At 43.5% G+C, this 23,798-nt stretch overlaps 1 protein-coding gene across 4 annotated transcripts in view; it reads left to right on the forward strand.

The window, feature by feature from the left end:
* The window catches only part of LOC308062775 (contactin-4), a 357,825-nt gene that overhangs the window by 228,605 nt on the left and 105,422 nt on the right, over positions 1–23,798 (forward strand). For all 4 annotated transcript variants that reach the window (XM_080384699.1, XM_080384697.1, XM_080384696.1 and 1 more), the window contains one exon: positions 21,020–21,115. In XM_080384699.1, coding sequence (XP_080240825.1) covers positions 21,020–21,115 — 96 coding nt within the window. The remainder of the gene's footprint in view (positions 1–21,019; positions 21,116–23,798) is intronic.

The following is a 23,798-nucleotide window of genomic DNA, read 5'->3' on the forward strand; positions in this document are numbered from 1 at the left end:
GTATGTAGCAGCGCAGTAATTACAGCAGGACCTGCTGTGAAATATCCTCGCGTGTGTGCGCAGGAGTTCAAGGCAGTGCGTTCCCAGACACGAAGCGATCAGTAACGGTGAGCTGGGCTTTCAGTGGAGCTTAGTGAAAGATGCTTTTGACTGACTGGTAAGAGGAGCTGATACGCTCCCACTACAAAAATGAAAAGGTAAAATTGCCAATAAACACCAGGTTCACAAAATATCGAGAGATGATTTATAATAAGAAATATTTCTGCGGGTAAAGTCAAGTCTATCGCCCCGTATCATTTACAATATATTATCCGTTTGCTTATGACCCGCTTGTTTTCCTGTGACTGAGGGTGCGGTTTCACTCTGGGTGGGTAATGAACAGCCTCCTCAAGACCAGGCTCATCACTCCGGATTTCGGTATGTCAAGGTGATCGCTTCATAAACACTGCGCTGCTCTGCTGCTCTGGAGATGCACGTTTCGGAGCAGGCTCTGTCTTACAGATCGTGGCCTTCTGGTGACTGGCAGGGTGAGCCTGGGGAGCATCCTTACTCACAGCAAGGTGCTTCCACACCCCTTTGGCTGGGTTCCTACTGTCTGCTGAAGGCGATCGTTCAAGGGCAAGTCAGGTGCCAGGTTGCAGCTCCTTAGATGCCGGTCCCAGGCTTCAAAGCTCAGGATGTGGGACTGGGACTAGGAGGGAGGATCCTGGTGCTGGCAGGTGCGGTAGCTGTGGACTACTTGAGTGATACATCAACTTCCCTGCTTGTTTAAAGTGTCAGGTGCTTATTAACAGAGAACTTGCAAATGCAGAGAATTCTGTGCAAAAATAAGAAACATTTAACATTTCATCTTTGCTTCAGATACAAAGTCTTTATTAAATTCTGGTTGATTTATCTATCTTGATGGATGATACATCTGGCAAAAATCTTTCAAGTTTTCTAGTTGCCCAAATACAATTTTGGTTTGACTAATTCTTAGTTAAGAAGATTGAATTTAAAAAACAAAGCTTATTCTTTTCCAGTTAAAGAAATGATAGGGAACTTGAATAAATGTATTTTTTTTTACTAAGATTTATTTTAGATTGTTAAAACAACATAATCAGATTTAAAACATTTGGATTAAGAAAAAAAAACTAAGCATTTATCAAGGTAGGCTCTGTGCTTTCACAAAACAGTCATCCTGTCTTGTATAGTCAAAGGGATTGCAACCAGAATTACCTGAATTACGAAATACACAGAGTAGTTTAAGTTGTGGGTTTTTTTGCAAATTGCAAAAGCTCTGCCTGTAAGAACCAGTAAAAACAGGCATCAGTATTAGTAAGGCGAGGGTTTCAGCCCTGATGGCCAAGGCGTGTGGATGCAGTACCACAGCTCCGTGTAACTACTTTATGCGGTTTTATTCTGAACGTGATCATTTTTGAATGCCTTCTGTAGGTTCTGCATGGAATAACCTAAAACTGGGGAGGGCTCATTCTAGCTGCTGAGAGCTCTTTTAAACCCATTTGCTCTCGGTTGTGCTCCCAGGGTTTTTCCCTTTTATCAAGTTATTTTCCTTGAGGTTACACCCCTGTCTGGTACCTAGATTGCGCGTGCAGCCCCTGGCCCAGCTCCAGCCCTTCAGCTGGGGTCTCATGCCCCGCCGTGTCATGTAGCATCATTTAGCTACAAAAAGCCTTTTGGTTAGAGACTCGGGACTGTGCTGCGTGACCTGCCTGCAGCTTCCCCCATCGTCCATGCAATCTTATTCTCCGTCCTGAGCAAATGTTTTGTGCTTTTTGTGTTATCTCATTTTTATTTCTGAGGAAAGTTATTGCTGGGTCTTTTGAGACTGATGTCTGGGGGTTTGTGCCTTTTTTCCCCTCCTCTTAAGGGTTAAATTCTGAATCTTGGGGCATCAGTAATATGTTTTCATTCATTCTTTAAGGGCTGTATTATTCTTCTTCGGTGTTTTCACTGAAGATTAAACTGCGATCTCACTATTCAACCTCCTGTGGAGGTCAGAGAGGGTCAGCAATTTAATCCTTGAAATATGTATTTAGGTTACAAACTCATTAGGATAAAAGTGCTAATATTTTCCCCCAATACTTGCTTTGTGATGTGACATTTACATTTCAAATACGTTCTTTTTTTTCTTGCTTGCTTTTTCTTTTTATTTCAATATGAGTTGTCTGAAATTGAATATACTTTTGGAAAGTGAGGATTCTGCTGTGCCACAGTAACAGAATATGGATTAATGATACCCTAAACCCTATGCTTATAGTGGTACAGGCTCTCAAAAATAATAATAAAAAAGCTTTAAACTCTGAGTATGGGTTCTAATAATGGCTTTTCCAAACTGATATATGAAAACACAGCTGAACTAGATTAAATTATGTGCTTCTTATTTTAGGGGATGGGGCTTAGCTTGACAATTTTATTCACTGTAGTGTAGTTTCTGTTCGGAAATAACACTGAAATCAATAAGAAGTTATGGCTGGAAAGAAGTGCAGCTCTGATGCGGCACTTCAGAGATGTTCCCACCCATTCAGACGTATGATTAAAGCTGTTTACTATGGCCCGGATCCTGCTTCCGTTTAAGTCAAAGATAAAACTTGTATTGATTTCTAGTGGCACCAGGGTTGGACCATACCCCTCAGAAAGCGATGAATGTGCAGGTTGTTCCGCCTGCTCAGCTCCTGTTCTCTTTGGCGTGGCTGGAAGGTGCTGAGCAGCTCTCAGCCGTGGGCACGAGTGGTCCAGCTCAGCGCAGGGCGCTGCGCCACAAGCAGGATGCGCTTTTGGTGAGTGTGCTCGCCGGAGTATTGCTGCCGACTGTGAAATAATTTACACAATGGAACATGAGCACTGAAAGTTGCATTTATACCCACATCTGCGTAGACATACAATCACAGAGTCCAACGAAAGACTTCAAGAGCTTGTCCGTCCTCAGTGCGAGGCAGCATTGATGCCGTGCCCTTGGGAGGCTTGCCAGTCTGTCCTGGCAGCGTTCGCAGCCTCTTCTCAGGAGTGTGTGTTTGGCGGACTACGTATTAAAATTTAGTTTCTGTTATTTTAGTGGCCTCTGCCAGCACTAAGCTTACCTGCTAGCAGCTACTGATGATCCGGAGTATGCTGGTACTCCATGCCCTGTGAGGGTAAGGACCCAAAGGCTTTTCAAAACCTATTCCTTCCTTTTCTGTTGACCACTGAGTGGGGTACGTGTCCAAAGGATTGTGCTTTGGGGCAGGTGAGCCTGACCTCTTCGCCAGAAACACCTTTGCAGAAGCCTCCAATCTGTCACCATGGGTGGGTGAGTGCCAGCTTCCACGTGATGCTGCTCTACCATCTTTGCGTTTGCTCTTGTTTAACCAAAGGTTTGTAAAGCAGAAAGGGGCCAGATTGTCAAACCTGTTCAATATGAACAACACTGGTGGAAGTGGGTTTGGAGGAAATAGGTCTACGTGTAAGGTTTTCCTTTCTGTTTGTAATCTGTTTGTAATGTTCAGATCTTTTCTTTTATGATTGTGCTGGTGCAATGGGATAAGCGAGACAGGACCCTCCCCAACAAAGAGAATGGCAATCACTCTCTTACCTTGCAGCTGATTTAAGAGCACCTGTAGAATAACGTCTCTAATTAGTGATTTACTTTGATATTTTACCTTGCTGAGGCCGCAGTTTGTTTTTTACCGCCAAAGCTTTGAAACCAGCCATTTCTGCACATCTCCAGCTGCAGTGCAGACGGGTCAGTCTGGGCTCCCTGTGCCCCCAGCCCAGGGATTTCCAGACTGTGCCTGCTCCATCGCTGCCTCCGCCTGCGACAGCTAATGCATCCCCAGGATGGGGCCAAGGCTGCGCTTGACTCTCCTGGCAGATGACCCCTGTTTTCTCCCGTGGAGCCATCTCCAGTGCTGGTAGATGTAATATCCTTTCCCTGCTGTGATAACTAGACTCAATTTGGCCCTAAACTCCTCAGCAGGATTTGCAGTTTAACCTGAAAACACACAAAGACACCGCTACCTGCAGTAATGCTGGTTTAAAAATAAACCCTCTGGAGAGTGGGCGAGTAGCCATGCAGTCGCTGTTGCCTTTCTCATCACTACCAATGTTTTTCGCATGTTGTTGATTCTGAAATGAGTATCCAAAGAGGAAAATCAAGTTCATATCGGTGCAGTTTTTCAGTCATACCATTGTTTTGCCCCCCATTGTTATAAAAACTGCTGAAAAGTGATGTCTGTGAAACATGAGTTGTTAGAGAAATGAGATCTACTTTTCAGGGGGTTTAGCATTTTGCCCATTGTCACACCCCCATGCTGGGGGAGTGGATGTGTTCTTCCTCCTGCTCTGCGCAGAGGTGCTTCTCTGAAATCGGTGCCTTTCCAAGTCGTAGCAATTTTCTATGAAGGAGTATTCTGCAAATCTGTAATTTAACAGGTCCGTGCTAATGCTATGGGTATTTTCTGCAGCTGGCAAAAATGATGTTGAGATGTCCAGAGGGCTGAGGTACCAATTTTTAGAACAGAAATGAGGCCTCAGGAGAGAGGACACAGGGCTTGAAGGGCAGCATCCTCAGAGGATGCTGGAGGAGCAGCAAAGCATTGCGGTGCTGCCCCTGCAAGCCCGGAGCTGTGGGCAGATGAGATTAGATGAAAGGGGAAAGGTCTCCTCCTCCTCCTCCTCCTCCTGCAGACAGCCCTGGTCAAGCGAGATGGCTGATTTTGTGTGTGGAATTTAGCCTGAACTGTTATACTATGTGTGAAGATTAAACAGTGCCTGGAGGGCAGGGTTTGGAGGTGGGCTTCTTTCCACCGCTAACCAGGGCAGCCGCCTCACACTTACCTTTTGTACGTTTTCCATTGTGTAATTTCATTTATAGAAGCGCTAACTTTCATCTTTTTTACAGTGAACATACTCCTAACTGCAGGGGACCACACTATTGTTTCTGGAAACTGTTTCCCCCTGCACTTTATTAAAGGAATTTGTTTTATAGTAGTGTTTCTGTGAAAATAGTTGTTACGCATGAATTAGCAGCTAGGGCTCAGCACTGTGCAGTGCAAATGGTAGCAGAAAATACAGAAATAATGTGGTTGCAATGAGAATACTTTGGGGCTTTGACCTCCCATCCCAAAATAATTTCACTCTGATGGTAGAAAAAGAAGATTACTCCCAACATTATACTGAAAAGGGTTTTTTTTTCAGTATTCCCATTGCTGGAATGATTCCTGTTATATCTAGTACCCAAGCAAATCCCATAATTTTTGCTATTAGTTGCTAAGAAACAAATTATAATTGCTGCTCAAATTCTTTACTGTGGTACCCTCTTATTGCCCTGAAGTGCATTCATTTTCTTTTTGGCGATTAAATGATCAATGAAGTAATTCTTTCAAGAACAATTAATAATGAAAACATTTTCATAGAACCACCAAAGTATCTGCCTTGCCTTGCCTAAAAAAACAAGCGCAACAACAATCGCATTGATTGATCAATGAAGCGATGCGCTGCCGCTCGGCTGAATGAAGCATTCGGCACGCAAATTAAATCATTTCCGCAGTGATTACTAACATCTGAGTGTTGAGAAAAGATGATGTGTTTTAAACGTCCTGGAAATTAAGTAGGCAGAGGGTTTGGGTTGGGGTTTTTTTCAGGAGTCAGACTGCAGCTGGGATGGCAGCTGTGCGTGTCCCTTGGCACCTCAGTGGTCACCCTTGCTCATCCTCTTCGGGATGTCTATTTTTTTGAGGTTTTTCTGCTTCGTGAAGGGCAGAAACCCAGTTTGGCACGTTTCCCTGTATCCTTCCTGGTTCAGGTACTCTGTGAGAGCACTTGTGAAGAGCTCCTGTGGGGTACGTGGGGGTGGGAGCTGCCCACCTGCGCTAAGGTGGGGTGGCACCCCTGCCAGTGGCCACCGCTGCGGGATGTCTGTGCCAGCGCCCCAGGGTTGGGTTTCACCCCAGTATTGAAATAGCACACTTGCCTATTTCTTGCTCAGGTACCCCTTCAGCTTTTTCAGAGCCTGGACCTCAAATCTGCAGCTTTTCCCGTAGGTTAATTCATTTTTTTCTTGGCATTTTCATCAGCGGCTGCCTGTCACTGCTCTGAGAGAACGCTCCCAGCCAGCAGCTGGAGTTGCTTACATCAGGGCCCATGAATCTGCCTTCAATAGTTTAATTTTCTTGGGTTTTTCTTATGTCTTTAGGAAGTTGTTTTCTTAACATAGCCTGCTTCACCATACGTATCCCAGAATCTCCTTTGCTGTCTCTTTCCCCCCGCTTTGCAGCCCGGCAGAGCCATGTCCCGGGGGTGCATTGGAGCGGCTCTGCGGCGGCAGGACGAGGTGCCGCGCTGACCAGCCTAGCTCAGCTTCCAGGGAAGCTAAAAAACTCTCTATAACATTTCCCAGATGTACAAGACACAATTTAAATTCTGGGTCCAATAAATAAATCCGTCTGGGTACAGATTCTCTTTTAAGGAAGCTTTCCAAAACTTCTCATTATCCCTACAGGAACAGTTATTTTGTAGCTCCTGAGACTCTGCAATTAAAACATTATTTTTGGAGCTTGCAAGTGCACTCCTGCTCGCTGCTGGAGGCCCCATCTTCCCAGGCTTCCCTGGTCCCACCGAAGTGGCTGGGACGTGCAAGCCAGCCCTGTTTGCCTCCACGCACAGCAATGCACATGAAGCTGTCAGGTCACAGCTCGTAGGAGCAGGGCAGAAGCTATTTGTTGTGTCCCTGTTTCTGCAAAGTTATAATGTTAAAATTAACTAGGCCATCAGAGAAGATTTGGAGCTAATTGTGACAAATCTGGCTCAAGAGTGTTGTTTCCTATACGCATGCAGAGTCCCCGATTCTTCCTCCAGTGCCCTTTAAAGGCAAAATACCATTTATATGGATAAAAGGACTTGATGGACTTATCCACAGTGAGACCCTCCTGCTGCCGGGGCCCCCAGGGCTGGGATGCAGGGGGTGTGCTCAACAAGGGAACGGGGAAATTTATTTGTATTTTTCTATAGTCACATATTTCCCAGTATTTCTCTCTGCTGAAATCTTAACTCAGCTGTGCGAAGTGTGGTCGTCAGGATTGTAGAACTGACTCCCAACCTCTGCACCTTTGCCATGCAGTCTCCAATGGGAGGAAAAGTAGGCTAAGCCTCACATAAGCTCTGCTTTTTTCTTTTTTTCTCCTTTTTATGTTTTTGATGAATAGGACCAACAGGGAGTATGTAGCAAAGGATAGATATATAACCTACTTTACTTTCATCTGTGATAGAAGGACCCTTAACTTAGAACAGAAACACAGGATTTATACATGCTTTGTTTACACCCAAGGGTTATAAATAAGATGAATACATTATTACTTAAAGCCGTGGCAGGGCATTTGTAAATAATCAGTGCACCTTCTCTCAAAGCTAGTAATCTTGCAAACCTGCAGTGTTATTTAAGAAGTGTTTTTCAGTTTATATCATGCAGAAATGGTGCTGCTGGGAGCAGGGAGCGTTGCGCGGGGAGGTGTCGGAGGGTTGTGGCTGGGAGCTGCCGTGCCGGGCAGGAGAGCGTTAGATCACAGGTCAGTCCCAGCGCCACCATTTCTCTTGTAGTTTAGAAAATTAGGGAGCAGCAAGGCACAGGCTTGATAGGTATTTTTTTCCCATCTCTCTCCATATGTATTAATTTTGTCTTTAATATGCAAAGTAAAATATATCCAAAATTAATATTATTTTAATTCAGGAGGGGATCTTTAAGAACTAAATGGAGATGTATAGGCGCTGGTTTAAAATAAATGCCTAAATGGACCGATTTGATCCCTGTGTGCCAAGATCCAACGATGTCAGCTTTTCTTGCAAAAAGTTCTGCTGTTATGTGAAATTCTTTTCTAGCCTTGAGAAAATTATCGTTGTGCTAAATCATATCAGGGTACTGTGGAAAACTCTTGACTGCATGTGGAGGGAAATAAAAAAGAGATTTCTTGTTTTCTCTGATGTTCTGGATGAAGCAGTAAGTATTCAGGTTTTGAGCCCAGGTACTTGGCACAATTTCACTTTGAAGTGGAGTAGATCTCTCTCCATTTGAAGATCTTCTGACCTTAGGCTTAATCAGTCACTTTAATATCTCACCTGCTAATTTAATACCACCCTGCTTATTATATGCTCAGTGCACAGATCATAATGAAAATGGTGTAAAGCTCCTGCGGTAAGCTGAGGAGGGAGCAGGACTTTGTCTTTCTTTCCCTGCTTTCCCCGTGGCTTTGTGCAGGACCTGCTATTGTGCTATTTATCAGCAAAAATTTCCTGTTCTCGCTCTCATTCCTAGAGCCTTTGCAACTTGCCTGCAAGGTAGGTCCCGTCGGTGGCCTGTTTGGCTGCTTACCACTGGGTTATTAGAGAATCAGCGCACATCACTTGACATCTATTCTGCTCTTGGAAGGCTAAAAGTGAGCATGACTGTTGTAGTATACTGGGAATATTGATGTATCCTTAGAAGTAGTATTAATCCTCTGACTGTGGCTCTATTTACAGAATATTTTTCTGAGCATCTTTTCTTAAATCAAAGCCAAGGATTGGAACAGTTGAATAGCTATGTAGATGTTATTAGAGGGTTTTTTGTGCATAACTTTGGAGTATAGTCCAGCTACCTTCATTGAGTACAGTCTTACCTCTGCAAATCCTGATGTCCAGGTGGCTTATTCTGATGACAACTAGAATGGCGCATAAATAAGAGAGGAAAATAAATTGCAAATTTACATTATTATTTTGACAATAAATGAAATAGCCTGGAGTGCAGTGACCCTTCAGTGAACTCAGTTATTCAGTGAGATTGAAGCATACTTTCTTGAAAAGACAAAATGGGGCCTGGCCAACTGCAAACTCATAAATTTAGAATAGATCTTCCCCTCCTGACTTACAGCTAATTATTAGAGTTCGTAGGGATATTTCCTGCAAACGTTAATACCTTGCACTTTTTATTAGCAAGACTGTAGAGGCTTTGTCTGCAGTGAAGTCATAGGCAGCCGGGGCAGAGGCATGCCATGTCCCTCGCAGCGGTCATTGCTCGGGATTCTCGTACGCATCCGCCACTCTTTCACCATGCAGGAGTGCATCTGGGGCATCATTTCTTTAACAAGTAGCCTCCATCTGCTTGCTCTCTCCACTACAGCCATTAGAGGGGTGTCAGGTCTGTGAACTGTTGCTGTTCGGGCAATCCATGACGAGCCTTAAACCATGTAAACATCTGTGGTTGCAGCTAGGGCTTCTTTTGGTCCAGGTTCTTTCCCGTTACAAATTTTTCCGAACATCTTGCAATAACTGATCCTAGAGTGGCACAAACATCTGAAAAGCCATAAGCATGTGTTCTTGTAGCATATTGTAACCACTTTTTCTGGTCTTTTATGTGCAGTGAATAGAGAATAGGACAAGGAATCGGGAGATCTGTGTTATTTCCTCAGTTATTAGGATGCTTCTTATAACATCTTCCCTTTTGGCTGTAAATCCTCATGTCTGTCAGATGAAATAATGCTCTTTATCTAGTTTGAAGAAATAATAATCATCCTTTGGTTGATCCTCACTGACTCTGTATCAATGCAAATCAGTATTGTTGTTAAATGTATGGAAAATAGCAGTTACAGGACCCCCAGTCAAGTGGAGACTATATCCAAAGGCCAGAGGTGGACTCTGTAAGAAAATTTCTCTTCATGTTGAAGGGATGCAAGGCCAGTGCAGAACAGTTTAACCTAGTGGCTGCTTTTTCATTGTTTTATTTTTTTTCTTTCCTATTTTCCTTCTGGAAAGCAAACCTAGGGAGCCAGTGTTGGCATGCAAAGGACAGAGGAGCTTTAAATATGTTTGTCAAAAGTTGTCCCATGTTAGTTTTCCTGTCTGCAACAAACGTGACTGCCATTTCATAATTCATTAGACATGAGAGATGAACAGAATAAAAAATATCTCCTCTGTAAGAGATGCTGCCTAGCATCCTAATGTGCCTTTCCGTAGGCAAGCTGAGCCACTAGGCACCCTCTGAGGATCAGGATCTCTATGGGGTTTTCTCCGTTTATGTTTCTATCAAGTAAAAGGAAATTTTTCTTTGAGACTTCTAGGTGAGCAAGCCTATGGCACGTTCTTTTACATTATTTGAGTCTGAATTTGCATTTGTTTAGCTGCACATAGTAAGAATGTGCAGCAGAGCATGCTGAAGTGGGGAACGTCTGGGGCATCTGTGACCTTGGGGCTGAGCCATGATGTGGGAGGGGGCTGTGCCGTATCTCCTGCTGCCAGCACAAGTACTGGTTTCTGGCTATTGCAGAACCACCTGTGCTGGGAGAAAGTGTGCAAATAACACATTGTTTTGCTAGGAAAAATATTAAAGAATTCTGAGAGCGAAACAACTCTGTTCGAGTCAACCCGCAGGGAGATGTCTGCCCAGATTTTCCAGATTAAAGTAATAAAATAAAATTTTCTGAGTCCTCGGCATTTTGTCTCAAGCAGAAGTGTTGCTTCAAAACAAACGTCTGAAATATTTCCTATAGAAGGAAGGTAAACAGGCAGCTTTTATGAAATAGAACATAAAGTCAGGGAGGATTTTTTTTTCCTTTTTTTTTTTTTTTTTTTTTTTTTTTTTTTTTTTTTTTTTTTTTTTGTAACATCATAGAAGGGAGTGATTTGATTTTGGAAGAGAACAGTGAGTGCCTTGCAGATATTGCGGAGAGCCCCTGTTCGCCTGTAAGATGAGTGGCATGAAGGAAGGCAAAAAAAACACTGGTGGCTGCCTTGTTGCCAGTTTGGAAGCAAAGATCGAATCCCAGCGAGGTGCTGGGGATATAGTGTGCCAGGAGGAGCCATCCTGGTGAGGACAAGCATCTCGTGCTTGGTGTGATGGAGGAAGCAGAAAGCGGTCCGAGCACAGCCTGAGCATCCATGACTCCAGCAGCTGCATGTTGGCCAGCTTGAGGAAAAGCTGTGGCAGTCTTTGGGTTGCAAGGTAAAAGCCTGAGGAGGAGTTTTAGCCGTGTGGGTAGACACGGTGGTCAGAAAGACTTGGGAGGATTTAAACAGTCTCAGTATGAGAACCCAGTCCAAGAGGCTTCATAGGTCAGAGATGCGAGTGGCAAGGAGGGCTCACAAGGAAAAGAAGATCTTGGCTCGCATACCAACATACCAACTTACTCCTTCCCTACCCGAGTGTGGCTGGTTGCCGCTGGCTCCTGGCTCAGGCGGAGGAGCTGCAAGCCCTTCTCCCTGGCCGGAGGTGGTGCCTCCTCTGAGAACATCTGGTTTGGGTTCCAACCTCCAGCTCCTCCAGGTACACAGCTCTTCTCCTGGTGTAGCTAAGTTGAGCTTTCAGAGCAAACCTCACCACAAAAACCTGCCAGCTGCAGATACCCCCACAGCAAAGGCCCACCTGAGAGTTTTTGCATCTTGCAAGAATTAAGTGTTTTCTGTGCAGGAACCATCAGGGGAAGGAAAAGTCTAGAAGTCCAAACTGGACTTGCCACTTGGTAGAAATGCAGGAGCGGTACCTTGTTTAATACCCACAGTAATAAATTCCAAGGAAAAGTATTTTCTGATGGGGAGGAAGGATGGGGGAATGGCTAGATGTTTATCTCTAAAACTTTCTTTTTCATTGAAGTAGAAATCCCAGTGAAATTTCTATTCTAAAGGTCAAATTAGAAAGCTTTCATCCCCAGACTTGTAAACCATTTCTCAAATCAGTGACTCTAAAAATTATTCATTAGAACACCAGCTCTTAAACTAAAATTTTATTAAGGTCTGTATCAAAGGGGGTTTTATTCTGAACTGCACAGCCCACTGTGTAGTCTTGACACAACAGCAAGGACATGGGCAGAAGAACTTAATCTTTGTGTATTTGTGAAAGGGATGACATAAACCCCTGCTTTTAAAAAGTCAGGCACAGGTTTTATAGAGACAGTGTTTAGAGATATTAGAGCCATAAATATCAGGAGGCAAATCTTGTCAAGTGTTTCAAGAGCAAAAAGCTTTAATGCTTTTGTGGGTGCTAGTCATCAGTTAAAGTGCTTTCAGCCTGCCTTCATATAGACAGGCTATGATTTCTTCAAACCAATGTCCTCTAAAATCTGAAATTGATTGAGATGCACTAGAATCTCATCTTCAAGACTATTTTATGGGCCAAATTAGCATAGTTTATAGTCTACAGCCAATGAAGTCGTATTATTCCATGGGCTGCAATGCAAATGACTTCTCTCTCCATCTGGTTGTGTATTTTGTCCAGGATATGGAAGTATGCTCTGTTGTATGCGGAGAGGTATGCAAATGTGTTGAAAAAAATTTGGAAGACCGCATAGATGCTGTCTCTTGGTAGAATGTTCTTTATTCAGTCTAAACCAGGAAGATTTGGCCAGTCCTCCTCTGGTCAGTTTTTTTGTTCAACAAGATGTCATTGGCAGCCTATTCAGATTCCCCTTAAGATAAGTTGTGTGTTTTTTAATAAAAAGGAAAAAAAACCCTGTTGACTGAATATTCAGAGTTCAAGGACTGAATACAACCTTAAACATCATTCTAAATTTTAGATTGCTGGGACCATCTCAAAATTACAGAAGGGGTATCAGAAGGCAAACCCTATTATGCTCTCTAATTCTTTTTAAGTCATGCTTGAAAATTGACTTTAGGTGTCTTGGCTATACCTGTGTATGGAAGCGGATTGTGCGTTCCACATACATGAAGAGGTAGTTGCCTGTTACCTGCATCATTACTTCCTATTGTATGGGTGCTTTGAAGTTTCTTTAATGTATGCAGTAAAGGTGGTGATTTGTCCACTTAGAAGTACTCTAAATTACCATTGAAGAAGTTTTAGCGTTCTAATTTGTCAATTGTTAAATTACCAGATTCATTTTTGACCATTCAGTTTCGTGTATCCGCAGTACAGCCAAGTCTCAGGGGTGAAATACCAAACACTGCATGGAATATATACAGTCTAAAAGAGCCCCTTCTATGCTGATCCAAGGATTTGTTGATAATCTAAGCTGAAGTATTAGTAACCTAATCAAAGCCTTATTTTTAGTACAGTTGCAAGGATACCAAGTCTAGAGTGCACAGTCTCCAGTTGCTGCTGGTTGCAGTAGCTCTGCAGTTGCAGTAATGCACACAGGCTGGCGTGCACAGGTATCATCTGCCCTTTTCCCTTTCTGTGTTCCTCCGGGATGTAGGCTGGGTAGCGCCAGCTTTTTCAGAAGGCAGCTGCAGCCCTTTGCCTGGAGTTGCTGTGTTAGGAGAGCTTGATGGTGGCGGGGGGCTTCCCCATGGCTGAGACTGACTGTAGGTATTTTCATACATTTGCTACTACTGCTGTATTACCTGCTTTTTCTTCACTGATTTCTGTCTCTTGCTGTACTATCTCTGTGTTATATAGATAGAGTTCTTGCTCATGGTTCTCTTTGTTCCAGCCAAACCCGCTTTTGCTCAGCCTTGGGTTGTGTTCCTTTGGTGAGGAGGAGCTGCAGGTTTGCGCTGGCGCCTGGGAGGGATCTGTTCCCATCCCACAGCTGCACCAGCAAGACCTTTGCAGTTATCTCATGGTTGTATTCGTGGGGTCCTGCGTCACAATCCCGAGTTTTTCCTTCAAGCACATATATCCTCTTTCAAGGTTCATTGAATTTGTCACTCTGTAGGAATAATGATCCGTTTGAAGATACAGATAGACATAAAGATATAGGTATTATGCTTCGGTAGCTACTTGCTGTTAACGATGACTCATTAGAGCAATATCACTGATGTGTTATCAAACTTGCTTTACAAAACTCTCTAGAGATAGACTTTAAGTGAAATATAGCAGCATAAAAGCCACTGAGTTTTTTTTTTTTCTTTCCTCTAAGCCTGAGTATTAGTCATGTTTTCTTTTGGAAATTAAAATTCAGTGATGTATAAAGAAGTGATTGATGTATGTGTGGTTTTGTTAGAACGTAGTAGTAGGAAAAATAGTTTTGTATTGGTTATACAGGGATAATAGATAAAAACAGCATTGACACTGCTTTTCTAATAATTAGGAAAAAGAACCCTTGAATGTAATGACAAAGTGTTCACTAATGGTGTATGAGTTTTTGACAGTATGTCATCCAAGGCGCGATGTACAGCAGTGCTTACCTCTCTGCATGATATAGTCACATAAATTGGCTTTCTGAAAGGCAGGCAGACACCCATCACCATGAATTTGAATCATTTACCATTCGTGTAATTTTCTATAATATTTCGGGATTTAGTAGTTGTGAAATAGCCCTGTTGCATAGAAAGTTCTCTCTTAATTTCAGAACCTGCATAATTACAAAAGCATTTTGGATTCTAAAAATACGCTGCACATTACAATTAAAAAGCAAACCATGGAAACCCTCCTCCGGCAAACAAAGGCAGGCAAAACAGAGCTTAGCTTTCATAAAAAATAGGGATCTCTCTGTCAGATCACCAATGACCTGAGACTTGCAGCCTCCTGAGGGAAGCCTGCTCGCTCTGGTCTGGTTTCCAGGGCACGCCGGGTTCAGCAGCCGAGTTATTTCCAGTTGCAGCCGATAATGGGAACCAAGCAGGCCCGGCGTACAGGCACGGTAACCGCCCCACTTGGGCAGAGGGCTTAACGACAGCACAGTCCACGGGGCTGTAAACAAGAAGGGATAGTAATACCAAAAGCAGACGTCAAATCTCACGCTGCCCCTGCCCGCGGGAACTTGCGGGGAAGTGAGCGGATAGGAGCTTGTTCACTTGCTCGTACTTCAATGTCATCTGTGAAATATTTCTTTAAAAGAGCAAACTTTGATTTCCAGGACTTATCTAGTGGTCACTTAGAAAAATAATTACCAAAATACAAACCCAAGTAGGTCCTAGTAAAGGACAAAAGGCTACAGCTCTTTTGTTTTGCTTATAATTGAATCTTCTTTGCTCTGAGTACTGATCGCTGCACGTAAAACTTGGGGAAACTTTTCATTACTCTGGCCTCAGTTGGATAATTGTTACTATGAAAAGCCATATGCTTTTGATTAAAATTTCCATATGCCATTTACTGAGACAAACTACCCAGTCTTAAGGGGCTTTGGATCATTTCAGATTGTTTAAGCTGTTGTTAAACCACATTTGAGGTTTTGGAAGGAGGTCATTCATTGCAGCACTGTACCCAAACTGAAAAGCTGATGGGGTTGACAGCTGCTGCAAGCACCTTCTGGGCTTTTGAGCATTTCTGAGCAATAAGCATCTATATCAGACTGGTGTCGCTTGCCAGTACCTGCATAAGGCATATCACTAAACGTTAAGGCAGAGTTTTAATGGAGGCTACAGGAAAAATCTGGTAATGCAAGAAAAAGACATTCAAATTCACATTAAAGGATGGGTGTTAGCATACACGTGCCAATAGCATATCACGCTCCAGTGCATTTCTGCACCAGATGTCAAGGTTTTGTGCAAATATTAGCTAATTAAGTTTCATTTGAGAGTCACAGTTTAAGTACTTGTCCTTAGAGATGGGCAAACTTTGTTGCAGAGAACTTAAGTGACTTTCCCAAAGTCATGCAATCTGTAGTACAGTGTTGTCTGGTACAAATCACTGTATTTTTCACAGGTTAAACGCATGCAGCTTTATACTCACGTGGGTCTGTTAAGTCTGATTTAGAATTGCTACTATGGAAATGAAGAAGTTTAAATGGCATCCTCGCTTTTTCATTAAATAAGGTCTGAGTAACTGGTAGTCTCGATAACCTGTCTGCACTCCTGTTAGAACTCCCTGTTTTATTCTCATCTTTGCACTGAAAACATTACTAACCGTGTCCTCATGTGATGCTGGGGTTACTGGAGCTTATATAATATTTTTCATTTTTCAGTGGAGTCATGCTTTAGTGCTGTGTGCTCCCAACAAGCTTTGGCAGGACGCTGACCTCCAGAATTGGAAAGCATTAATACATTTCGTCCTCAGTGGTTTCTCTTAATCAGTTTTGACAATTGCTTTCTAAATAGAGAATGTCCAAGTTAAATAGGAGAAAAACTACTACGCAAGTGTATTCTTGTCCTAACAGTTATACAAATCTCTGATCTTGATTATGTGAAGTCATGCATTTAAAATAAAAGCCTGATCTGCGAGTCACTCGTTGCTACAAGCGAGCTAGCATTTCTCCTGCAGATGTACGCTGCTTTAATTAGTTAGGGTAAGTGTACATCCTTCCTGTCTGTGCTGTGCTGCGTTGTTTCCTTTTTGATCCTATGAATAGAAACACTATTTTTTCATGGTTGTAGGCTGCCCAACGCCAGCCACAAATCCCCAAGCTGTTGAATGGATATACTTTCACCAAAAGCTCATACGGGGATCCTGGCTCTAACAAGAAGCAGTTCCTATTTGTGTAAGCGGTCCTCAATTCCGGTTGTGTTTTATTTGTTTTGTGTATGAATATTTTTCTTGAAATTAAGGCTCCTTTCTTATTTGATCTATGCAATGATAGATCCCTGTAATTGAAGCAGTTCACACCCTAAAAACTTTAATTAAGTCACAAGGATGCCTTCATGCTAAAACTTAATGAATTTATCACTTCCAGGCATTGTTCTGCTTTGTCTTGTCTCCCTTCTGTTTACTAATGCTCATTGCATTATGTCTAACATTTAACTATAAACTCCTGAAATGGTTGGGTCTTTTATTACTATTACGAGGTATTTAGAACCCCATGGAGTACTTAGTAATTAATCTTAACGTGATTATTTTCACATTTCTTACATGCTGTGTTGCCAGGTCCCAGGCAGCAAACCTGTGGGACTCTCAGATCTGCTGGTGGGCATCAGGCCACCATACTGTTACACTGGCTTCCAGCCGCCCTCCTACTCCCCAGTATTTCATGCACCTGAAGTCTAGGTGTGTGCAGTGACCTGCAGCGTGCCTTCCTCTTTATCACTGGTCATATTATTTTCTGCCAGCTGATCCCTAACTGAACTTGTCTGCTTGAGTGCGATAAAAGTGTAGGTGGGGTTTGTACATGTTCTACAAAGGTGGTCTTGATCTCCAAGCGTCAAGGATGCTGAACCCACTGCTCTCTGTTGTAGTTTATTCCAGCAGCTAATCATCATCATTCGTAGTACGTGTAATTTCTTATCTCCATTTCCGTGAATTCAGCTTCCTACCACAGGTTTTTGTTACATCCTCCACTGGGTTAGCAAACCAAAAAGGAATGGCATTGTCTCCTCATGACTGTGCTTCTGCATGCAAACCAGACATGTCTTGCTTCTGTTTGAGAAAGTAGTGACCTATTTGAGGCTTTTCCTGCCTCCCTCCCAAATCTGAAATGTAACAAGAAGGAGCAGGAAACCAAAAAAAAAAAAAAAGGTGAAGTATGACACGGTGAGAAACAGCTAAGTTGAGGCCAGCCCTGCAGCAGCAGATGCCGAATAGCCGTGCCATGTCATGGGGGTCATCTGCTTGGGCGCAGTGGTGGGTCCAGCAGCCGGACGTCTGCAAACCTCAGATGTCCATTGTCACCTAATTCTGCTCAGGTGTGATTTCCAGTGAAAAGAGAGCTGGTATTGAGGGAACTGTGGAGCTATGGTATTCCTGCTTCAAACCTTCTTCCACAATAGAAATAACTGAGCTTGCTGGCTTAATAAGGCTTCTGGCATTTTGGGGGGCTTGTTTGGGTTTCTTTCATTTCATTGGCAAATAAGAACAAAAATCCTCATATATCTGCCAGGGTCTTTGGGCTCAGGGGCAAGGCAAAGTGGAACTTAATGCTCTCATCAGGGGAGACACATGGTCAAACCATTTACGCTGTAATTCAGTCATTCTGCAGCATGGATGGTTTGGTTTTTTTTCCTCCTCCTTTTGCTGCCCATTGATCTTTAACGTCAAAAGTACAGAGAATAATTTCTTACCTTGCCTGCTCTCCAGGGAGGGGTAGAGAGGCACTAGGCAGCTGTGTTTCCCTGGAAGGAACATAGAAAACATGGGGAAAGAAGCGTCAGAGTGTTGCTGCTGCATTGAAGTGTCCTGCGGGGTGGTTTCCAGCAAGTGCTTTTAACTTCTGTTCAGCAAGTGGTCGTACCTCAATGTATGGGGAATTCAGTGGTACAAAATTTCAGTGTAATATTGGGCACCCATTTGAGCAAAATTTTGTAGGAAAGGTTTTAGAGAACCTCTTGAATCCACACATTGCTGGTCTGCATGCTTTGTTCAGCAGTGCTGATATTGTTCCTAATTTCTTGGGAAAGATTGTAAGGTGGTGTTTAAATGAAGTTTCTTACTAATAAAATCGTGATCATATTATTGGTAATTCAAGTTACAATTTAGGTATCACAAAAATAAATTTGAAGTGTGCATTTCAGAATGCATGAGCATAATCAGTCTAATCAGTTTGATGAGACTTTCTTACAATTATCTTAATCTTGTTAGTTTACTCAGAGGCAGATTTTAAGTGCATGCATGAGGCTTTTCAGAACTGACAGTTGACTTTCAAAGCTTGATAGTTTGCACTGCGAGCAGTAGTGGTGGATGCTCTGCTTTGTTTCCTGCCTCCAGTTGATTGTGACTGTTCCTCAGTCGTTTCCTAGTTGTTCCTCCAAGCAGAGACTGGTAGCAATATTTTTCCTGGTAGCAGTCCTTTTCTCATCATAAATATGTAGCTATGTCTTTCGTCAACAAGTAGGGTTATTTCTGCCTTGCAAAAAAAGTTAAAGGATGAGATTTGCATTTACACTGTTGAGTCATGCGCTGCCTCTCCATACTACAGTAATCGAGAGTTGCTGGGTCACCAGGCAGGTGGCTGTTTCTTACAATTAGTAATGAAAGACCTTTCCCATTCCCTCCCCTGCGTTTAACAGAATTCCCTAGAGCACTGGATAAGTAGGCTCTCACACGCAGGCTCAGTGCTGGTGCAGTTTTTCTTTCATCTGTTCCAAAGCAGACCTGCATATGGGTTTTTTTAGGATCCAGGCCTGAAAAGTGAATTATGTATCGTCTCTAAAATGTTTTGTGTATGTATATGCATATGGCATAATGTATGAGTTCTATCAATGTGGAAGAAAATATAAATAGCTAAACTGAGATATGGAGAATTTTCCATTAAATATTATTTAGGACTTACCAATACTTATGCAATTTTCTTTCTAGTCCATATATATGTATATAAAGCATCTGTTGTGATGATTGAGACATGTTTTGCTTTTAATTTACTTCTCCATTTATTGGAAATAATATTAATGTAAAAATGTTTCCCAATACCACATTTATTCCTTCTGGCATTATTTTGGATTTAGGCTATTATTCTTCATGTGGCTGTCCTCAGTGAGTACGGGATCCGATCTTGTGCCTGTGTGCAGTCAAAATATGTTTAAATCTATAGGACTGGCAGGTGGCCAGAGGAATGTAATAGTGGTTCCTGAAAAGTGCCATTCCACCTTTTTTATGGAGCTTAGGATGGAAAAATTACACCCCTCTATTTTCATTGCTAATGGGTTATCTTCTGTTTTCCTTCTGTCTTTTTTCTTCCTAGGCCAAAAAGGACAGGAGGACAAAGAAAATCACCCTGCTCAAAGTTACAGACTTGGACTGTTACTCAAGGCTGGGAAACCATGCTTTATTGTTTCCCTGTGCCTAAACGGAGTCTGAACGAATGGCTCACACTGGTGAACCTGCTGTTAAATTGATACCTGGGTTAAATTTGGATGGGTTTTATTCTCAAGTGTAGCTTTGAACCTCCAGTGTGAGCCCATTTTTTGCCCAAAGGGTTTGATAATGCAGCAGCCTTACACCTGATGGAAAGGGTTTGGGTAGGCGCTGCTGCTGGCCCTGGGCTTGGGCAGCAGAAAGGTGGGAGGGTAGCACTTCTGCAGTGGTTTTGTTTTCACAAATAATTCACTGCAGTGCAGCAGGCTTTTTAAGTCCCCACAATATTTATCCCCTAGAATACAGGTGAAAAAGCTGAACTAATAGAAGAATAAGATCCAGGGAACGATGCAACATGCAGCACAAGGATATGGCAGAACTTTGCTGGAAATCACATGCTGGCTACTAGTGTTGGAACAAATTGTTACTCACTGTTTCTGGTGTAGTTCCACTTTTGCCTGGATTTTGCCCTGAAATTGGCATTAGTAGGAAAGGTCCACAAAAAATGTTTCTAAAATGAAGCAGTAACGTCTTCTGATTTTATTTCATTTATTTAAAGTATGCATGCCATGCTTCCAGAAAACATTTTCAAGAGAGGATAAAAATCAAGGCTTAATTTTTCATCCTTCTAACCTTATAATGATGTTCTACTAGTTCCTGCTGTTAAGTGTTTATCACCTGTTTGTTTCCTCTGGTTCCCAACTGCAGTGACAACAGGTTTGTAATCACCAAGCCACAGCTCATCTATACTGAAAGCCAAAATAAATAAAAAAAGAAAATCGAAATGCAAGGGACTGTTAAAAGGCTACCAGTTATTCAGTGCATTAGTGCTCCGGTGTAGCAGCGGCTGGCACTGATCGTCACTTGTGCCACTGCCCAGCTCACAGTCACCTCGTCACTTAACAGCCAGTTTCTTGAATTTATTGTACAAGGGGAGAAGAGGGGGAGTTGTATTTTTGCAGTGTGTGGCCTGTGAAGAAGAGGAAGAAGAGAGAGGTGGAAGGAGGAATTATCTAAGTGCCGTGTGGCTAACATACAGCTATTAGAAGGGACTTCTTTATGGAAAGGAAGGGTTTCTACACATGGTTTGCAGGGGCATCAGTAACAAGTCTGCTGAAGCGAAACAGACCGGGTTGTAACATAATTGCTTGTTTAAGGCAGTAATTACTCATAAATTCATATAACAAAACTCTTCATCAGCATTACAGGTTGCTGGAGTTTTGTCTGGGTAAATCAGCCCCTGTTCCCCTCTAGCAGCTCTGCAGCCTGTGGAGACACTTACTGCTTCGGATGCACATCAGCCTCCCGCTGCCCCACATTCCACCCAGGTCCCACCAACCCACCTTCCAAGCTGATTGTCGCTTTGTTTCTATGTCATGCAGCAAAGTCCTGATGAACCTTGTGTCCTTCTCATGAGGAGAAACCATTAAACTCCCATTAATTGAGTTCTTCCTCTCTTGGCAGATCTTGAGAACTTCAAGACCAGAACAAGAAGCACGGTGTCTGTCCGCCAGGGCCAGGGCATGGTGCTGCTGTGTGGACCACCACCACATTCTGGAGGTAAAGTGGTTTCCTTCTCTTGCTTTCAGCACTCAGCAGCAGTTTGCAAGGTTGTCATTCTCAGGAGAATCACCTTCTTCATTCTTCATTCTAGGAAGTTTAAAATGGCCCACCTTAGAGGAGAAGGCTGTGACAGTGCCAGCCTGACTGAATGGGTCATGCTGTGTGGTCCTGTTGACTAAATGCATTGGGAGATCTCTGGTTTGGATGTAAATGCAGAGAAAGAGCCTAATTTTTTTGCAAACAAGTATGTGCTTTAGGAGATGAACTGATGGAAACTAAAGCAATGTTTTGCATATATAGAAGATTTGGCCAAGATCTTGTGCAACTTTTAGAAGCCTTTCTGTATGTGACCTGGGCGTGTCTTCTGCAAAAAGGTTGAAGAGTGCTGACAGAGCAACTTATGTGCATCATCTTTTCATTATTTTTTTTCAAACACTCATTATCGCTGCTTTTGTCTCCTGGGTACTTAGGATCCATTAGCAATTGTCCAGGTCTCATATGGTTATTTATTTCTGGAATGGCAATACATTTTCTTCCTGCTGCTTTTATCAGAGGGAGAGTGTTGTAGGAGAGGAGGAAAGAACGTGCCAGCAAGTTACATAGGGATGCTGAAGACACCACTGTATTCACTGCTGGTGCTCACACCTACATCTGGTTTTCTGGAAACCATAATCTGAAGGTCTAGGCAGAATGATGGAGAAACTCTACTACTACAGAGTTTTCCATTCCCAGAGGAGTAAGGAGGGAGGCAGCAGAGCTGCTGCCTTGGACTTTCAGATGGTCTGACCTTGGCCTGTTCGGGAGCCTGGTTGCCGGAGTCCCTTGGGAGGCAGCCCTGAAGGGGCAAGGAGCCCAGGAGGGCTGGGCATTCTTCAGGAAGGACATCTTCAAGGCGCAGGAGCCGTCCATCCCCATGTGCCGAAAGACGGGCCGGCGGGGAAGACCGGCCTGGCTGAGCAGAGCCTTGGCTGGAACGCAGCGGGGCAAGGAGAGTTCATGCCCTGCGGGAGAAGGGCCGGCAGCTCGGGGCACTGCGGGGTGTTGGGAGGTTACGCAGGGAGAAAATCGGCAGGGCCAAAGCCCGACTAGAACTTCACCTGGCTACTGCTGCAAAGGACAGTAAAAGATGTTTCTGTAAATATATTGGGAACAAAGGAAGGCTAAGGAGAATCTCCATCCCTTATCGGATGTGGGTGGAAACACGGTGACAGAAGATGAGGAAGAGGCCGAGGTACCCAACGCCGCCTTTGCCTCAGTCTTTAATAGTAAGACCATTTGTTCCCCAGGTACGCAGCCCCCTGAGCTGGAAGACAGGGACAGGGAGCAGAATGAAGCCCCACAGTCCAAGGGGAAATGGTCAGTGACCTGCCACACCACTGGGACACACGCAGCTCTGTGGGGCCGGGTGGGATCCCCCCCGGGGGGATGTCGGTCTCTTCTCCCACGCAGCAAGTGACAGGACAAGACAAGAGAAAACAATCTCAAGTTGTGCTGGGGAGGTTTAGGTTGGGTATCAGGAAAAATTCCTTCACCGAAAGGAGGTGGCCAAGCACTGGCACAGGCTGCCCGGGGATGTCGTGGGGTCAGCAACACTGGAGATGCTTAAAAGATGCACAGATGTGGCACTTAGGGACATGGTTAGTGGTGGCCTTGGCAGTGTTGGGGTTAATGGTTGGACTCAATGATCTTAAAGGTCTTTTCAAACCTAAATGAGTCTATGATTCGACGTAGCAAGTACTTTGCAATTTGCCTTAAAGAGGATGATATAAATGTTTAGCAAATACAAAATGGTTCTTTCAATTTAGCACAAATTTATTTTAATGTGCCAGTCCTACGTTTGCTGGCTGACTTCCTGAACACCTGTTGCCTTGTTACATTTATATCAAAAGCAGTGTTAGGAAGGGAATCGGTCGGTCATCTGCCCTTGCTGGATGCCATGTCAGGCGTGGAGTGTGCGTGCTGGATGAGCCCCATGTGCCGTGCGCTGACTGCTGCCACGAGCAACCAGCTGCTGCAGCTGGCTCTCACACGAGGGGCTTGTTTGGTACATCACAAACAAGCGGTGGCCTTTTATGGGTCTGTGTTCCTTTTAAAGAAATTTGTGATCCTGTTTTGAAATCTGTCTGTTCTCATCAGCTGGATGAAAATTGCCATTCGCCGTTAGGCTGCTTTTAGTGCTCAGATAGGAAGAGACAAGTGCTTGAGGAGCTTCTTCGCTTGCATCTGGCTGGCTGCAAGCGTACCTACCCACTTAATTTATTCAGTTAGGACCTCTCTTATCTTCTGACTTAGATGCCATTTTCCCTTTTAGTTCAGATATTATCATAAGAGTTTCAGTATCTCAGATTTCTGGTGTTCGTTACTTGAGGATTGCTCTTAAATCTGTGATACCAAGTCTACAGAATCACTCATTATCACAGCATCTAACTTTTATGAGAGTGGCTCTTGTAGTGTCAACTGTTCCCCAAAATGATGTGCCCTCTGGTCTGCCTGGAGGCAGCTTGACCCTCAGCCCCTGCAGGTGGGTCTCCATGCCGCACCTGATGAGGCAGCTGCCAAGGGTCGGTATTAAAAAAGGTATCAAAAACCATGGAGACAGGTTGTGGCTCAGCTACAAACTCACTTGCAGTCTACAGCACTGTGTGTGAAGCGTCATTTTTAGCGTCATTTCCATCGTGAA

The sequence above is a fragment of the Falco punctatus genome (genome assembly GCF_963210335.1).
Source record: "Falco punctatus genome assembly, chromosome: 4".
NCBI classification, from domain to species: domain Eukaryota; kingdom Metazoa; phylum Chordata; class Aves; order Falconiformes; family Falconidae; genus Falco; species Falco punctatus.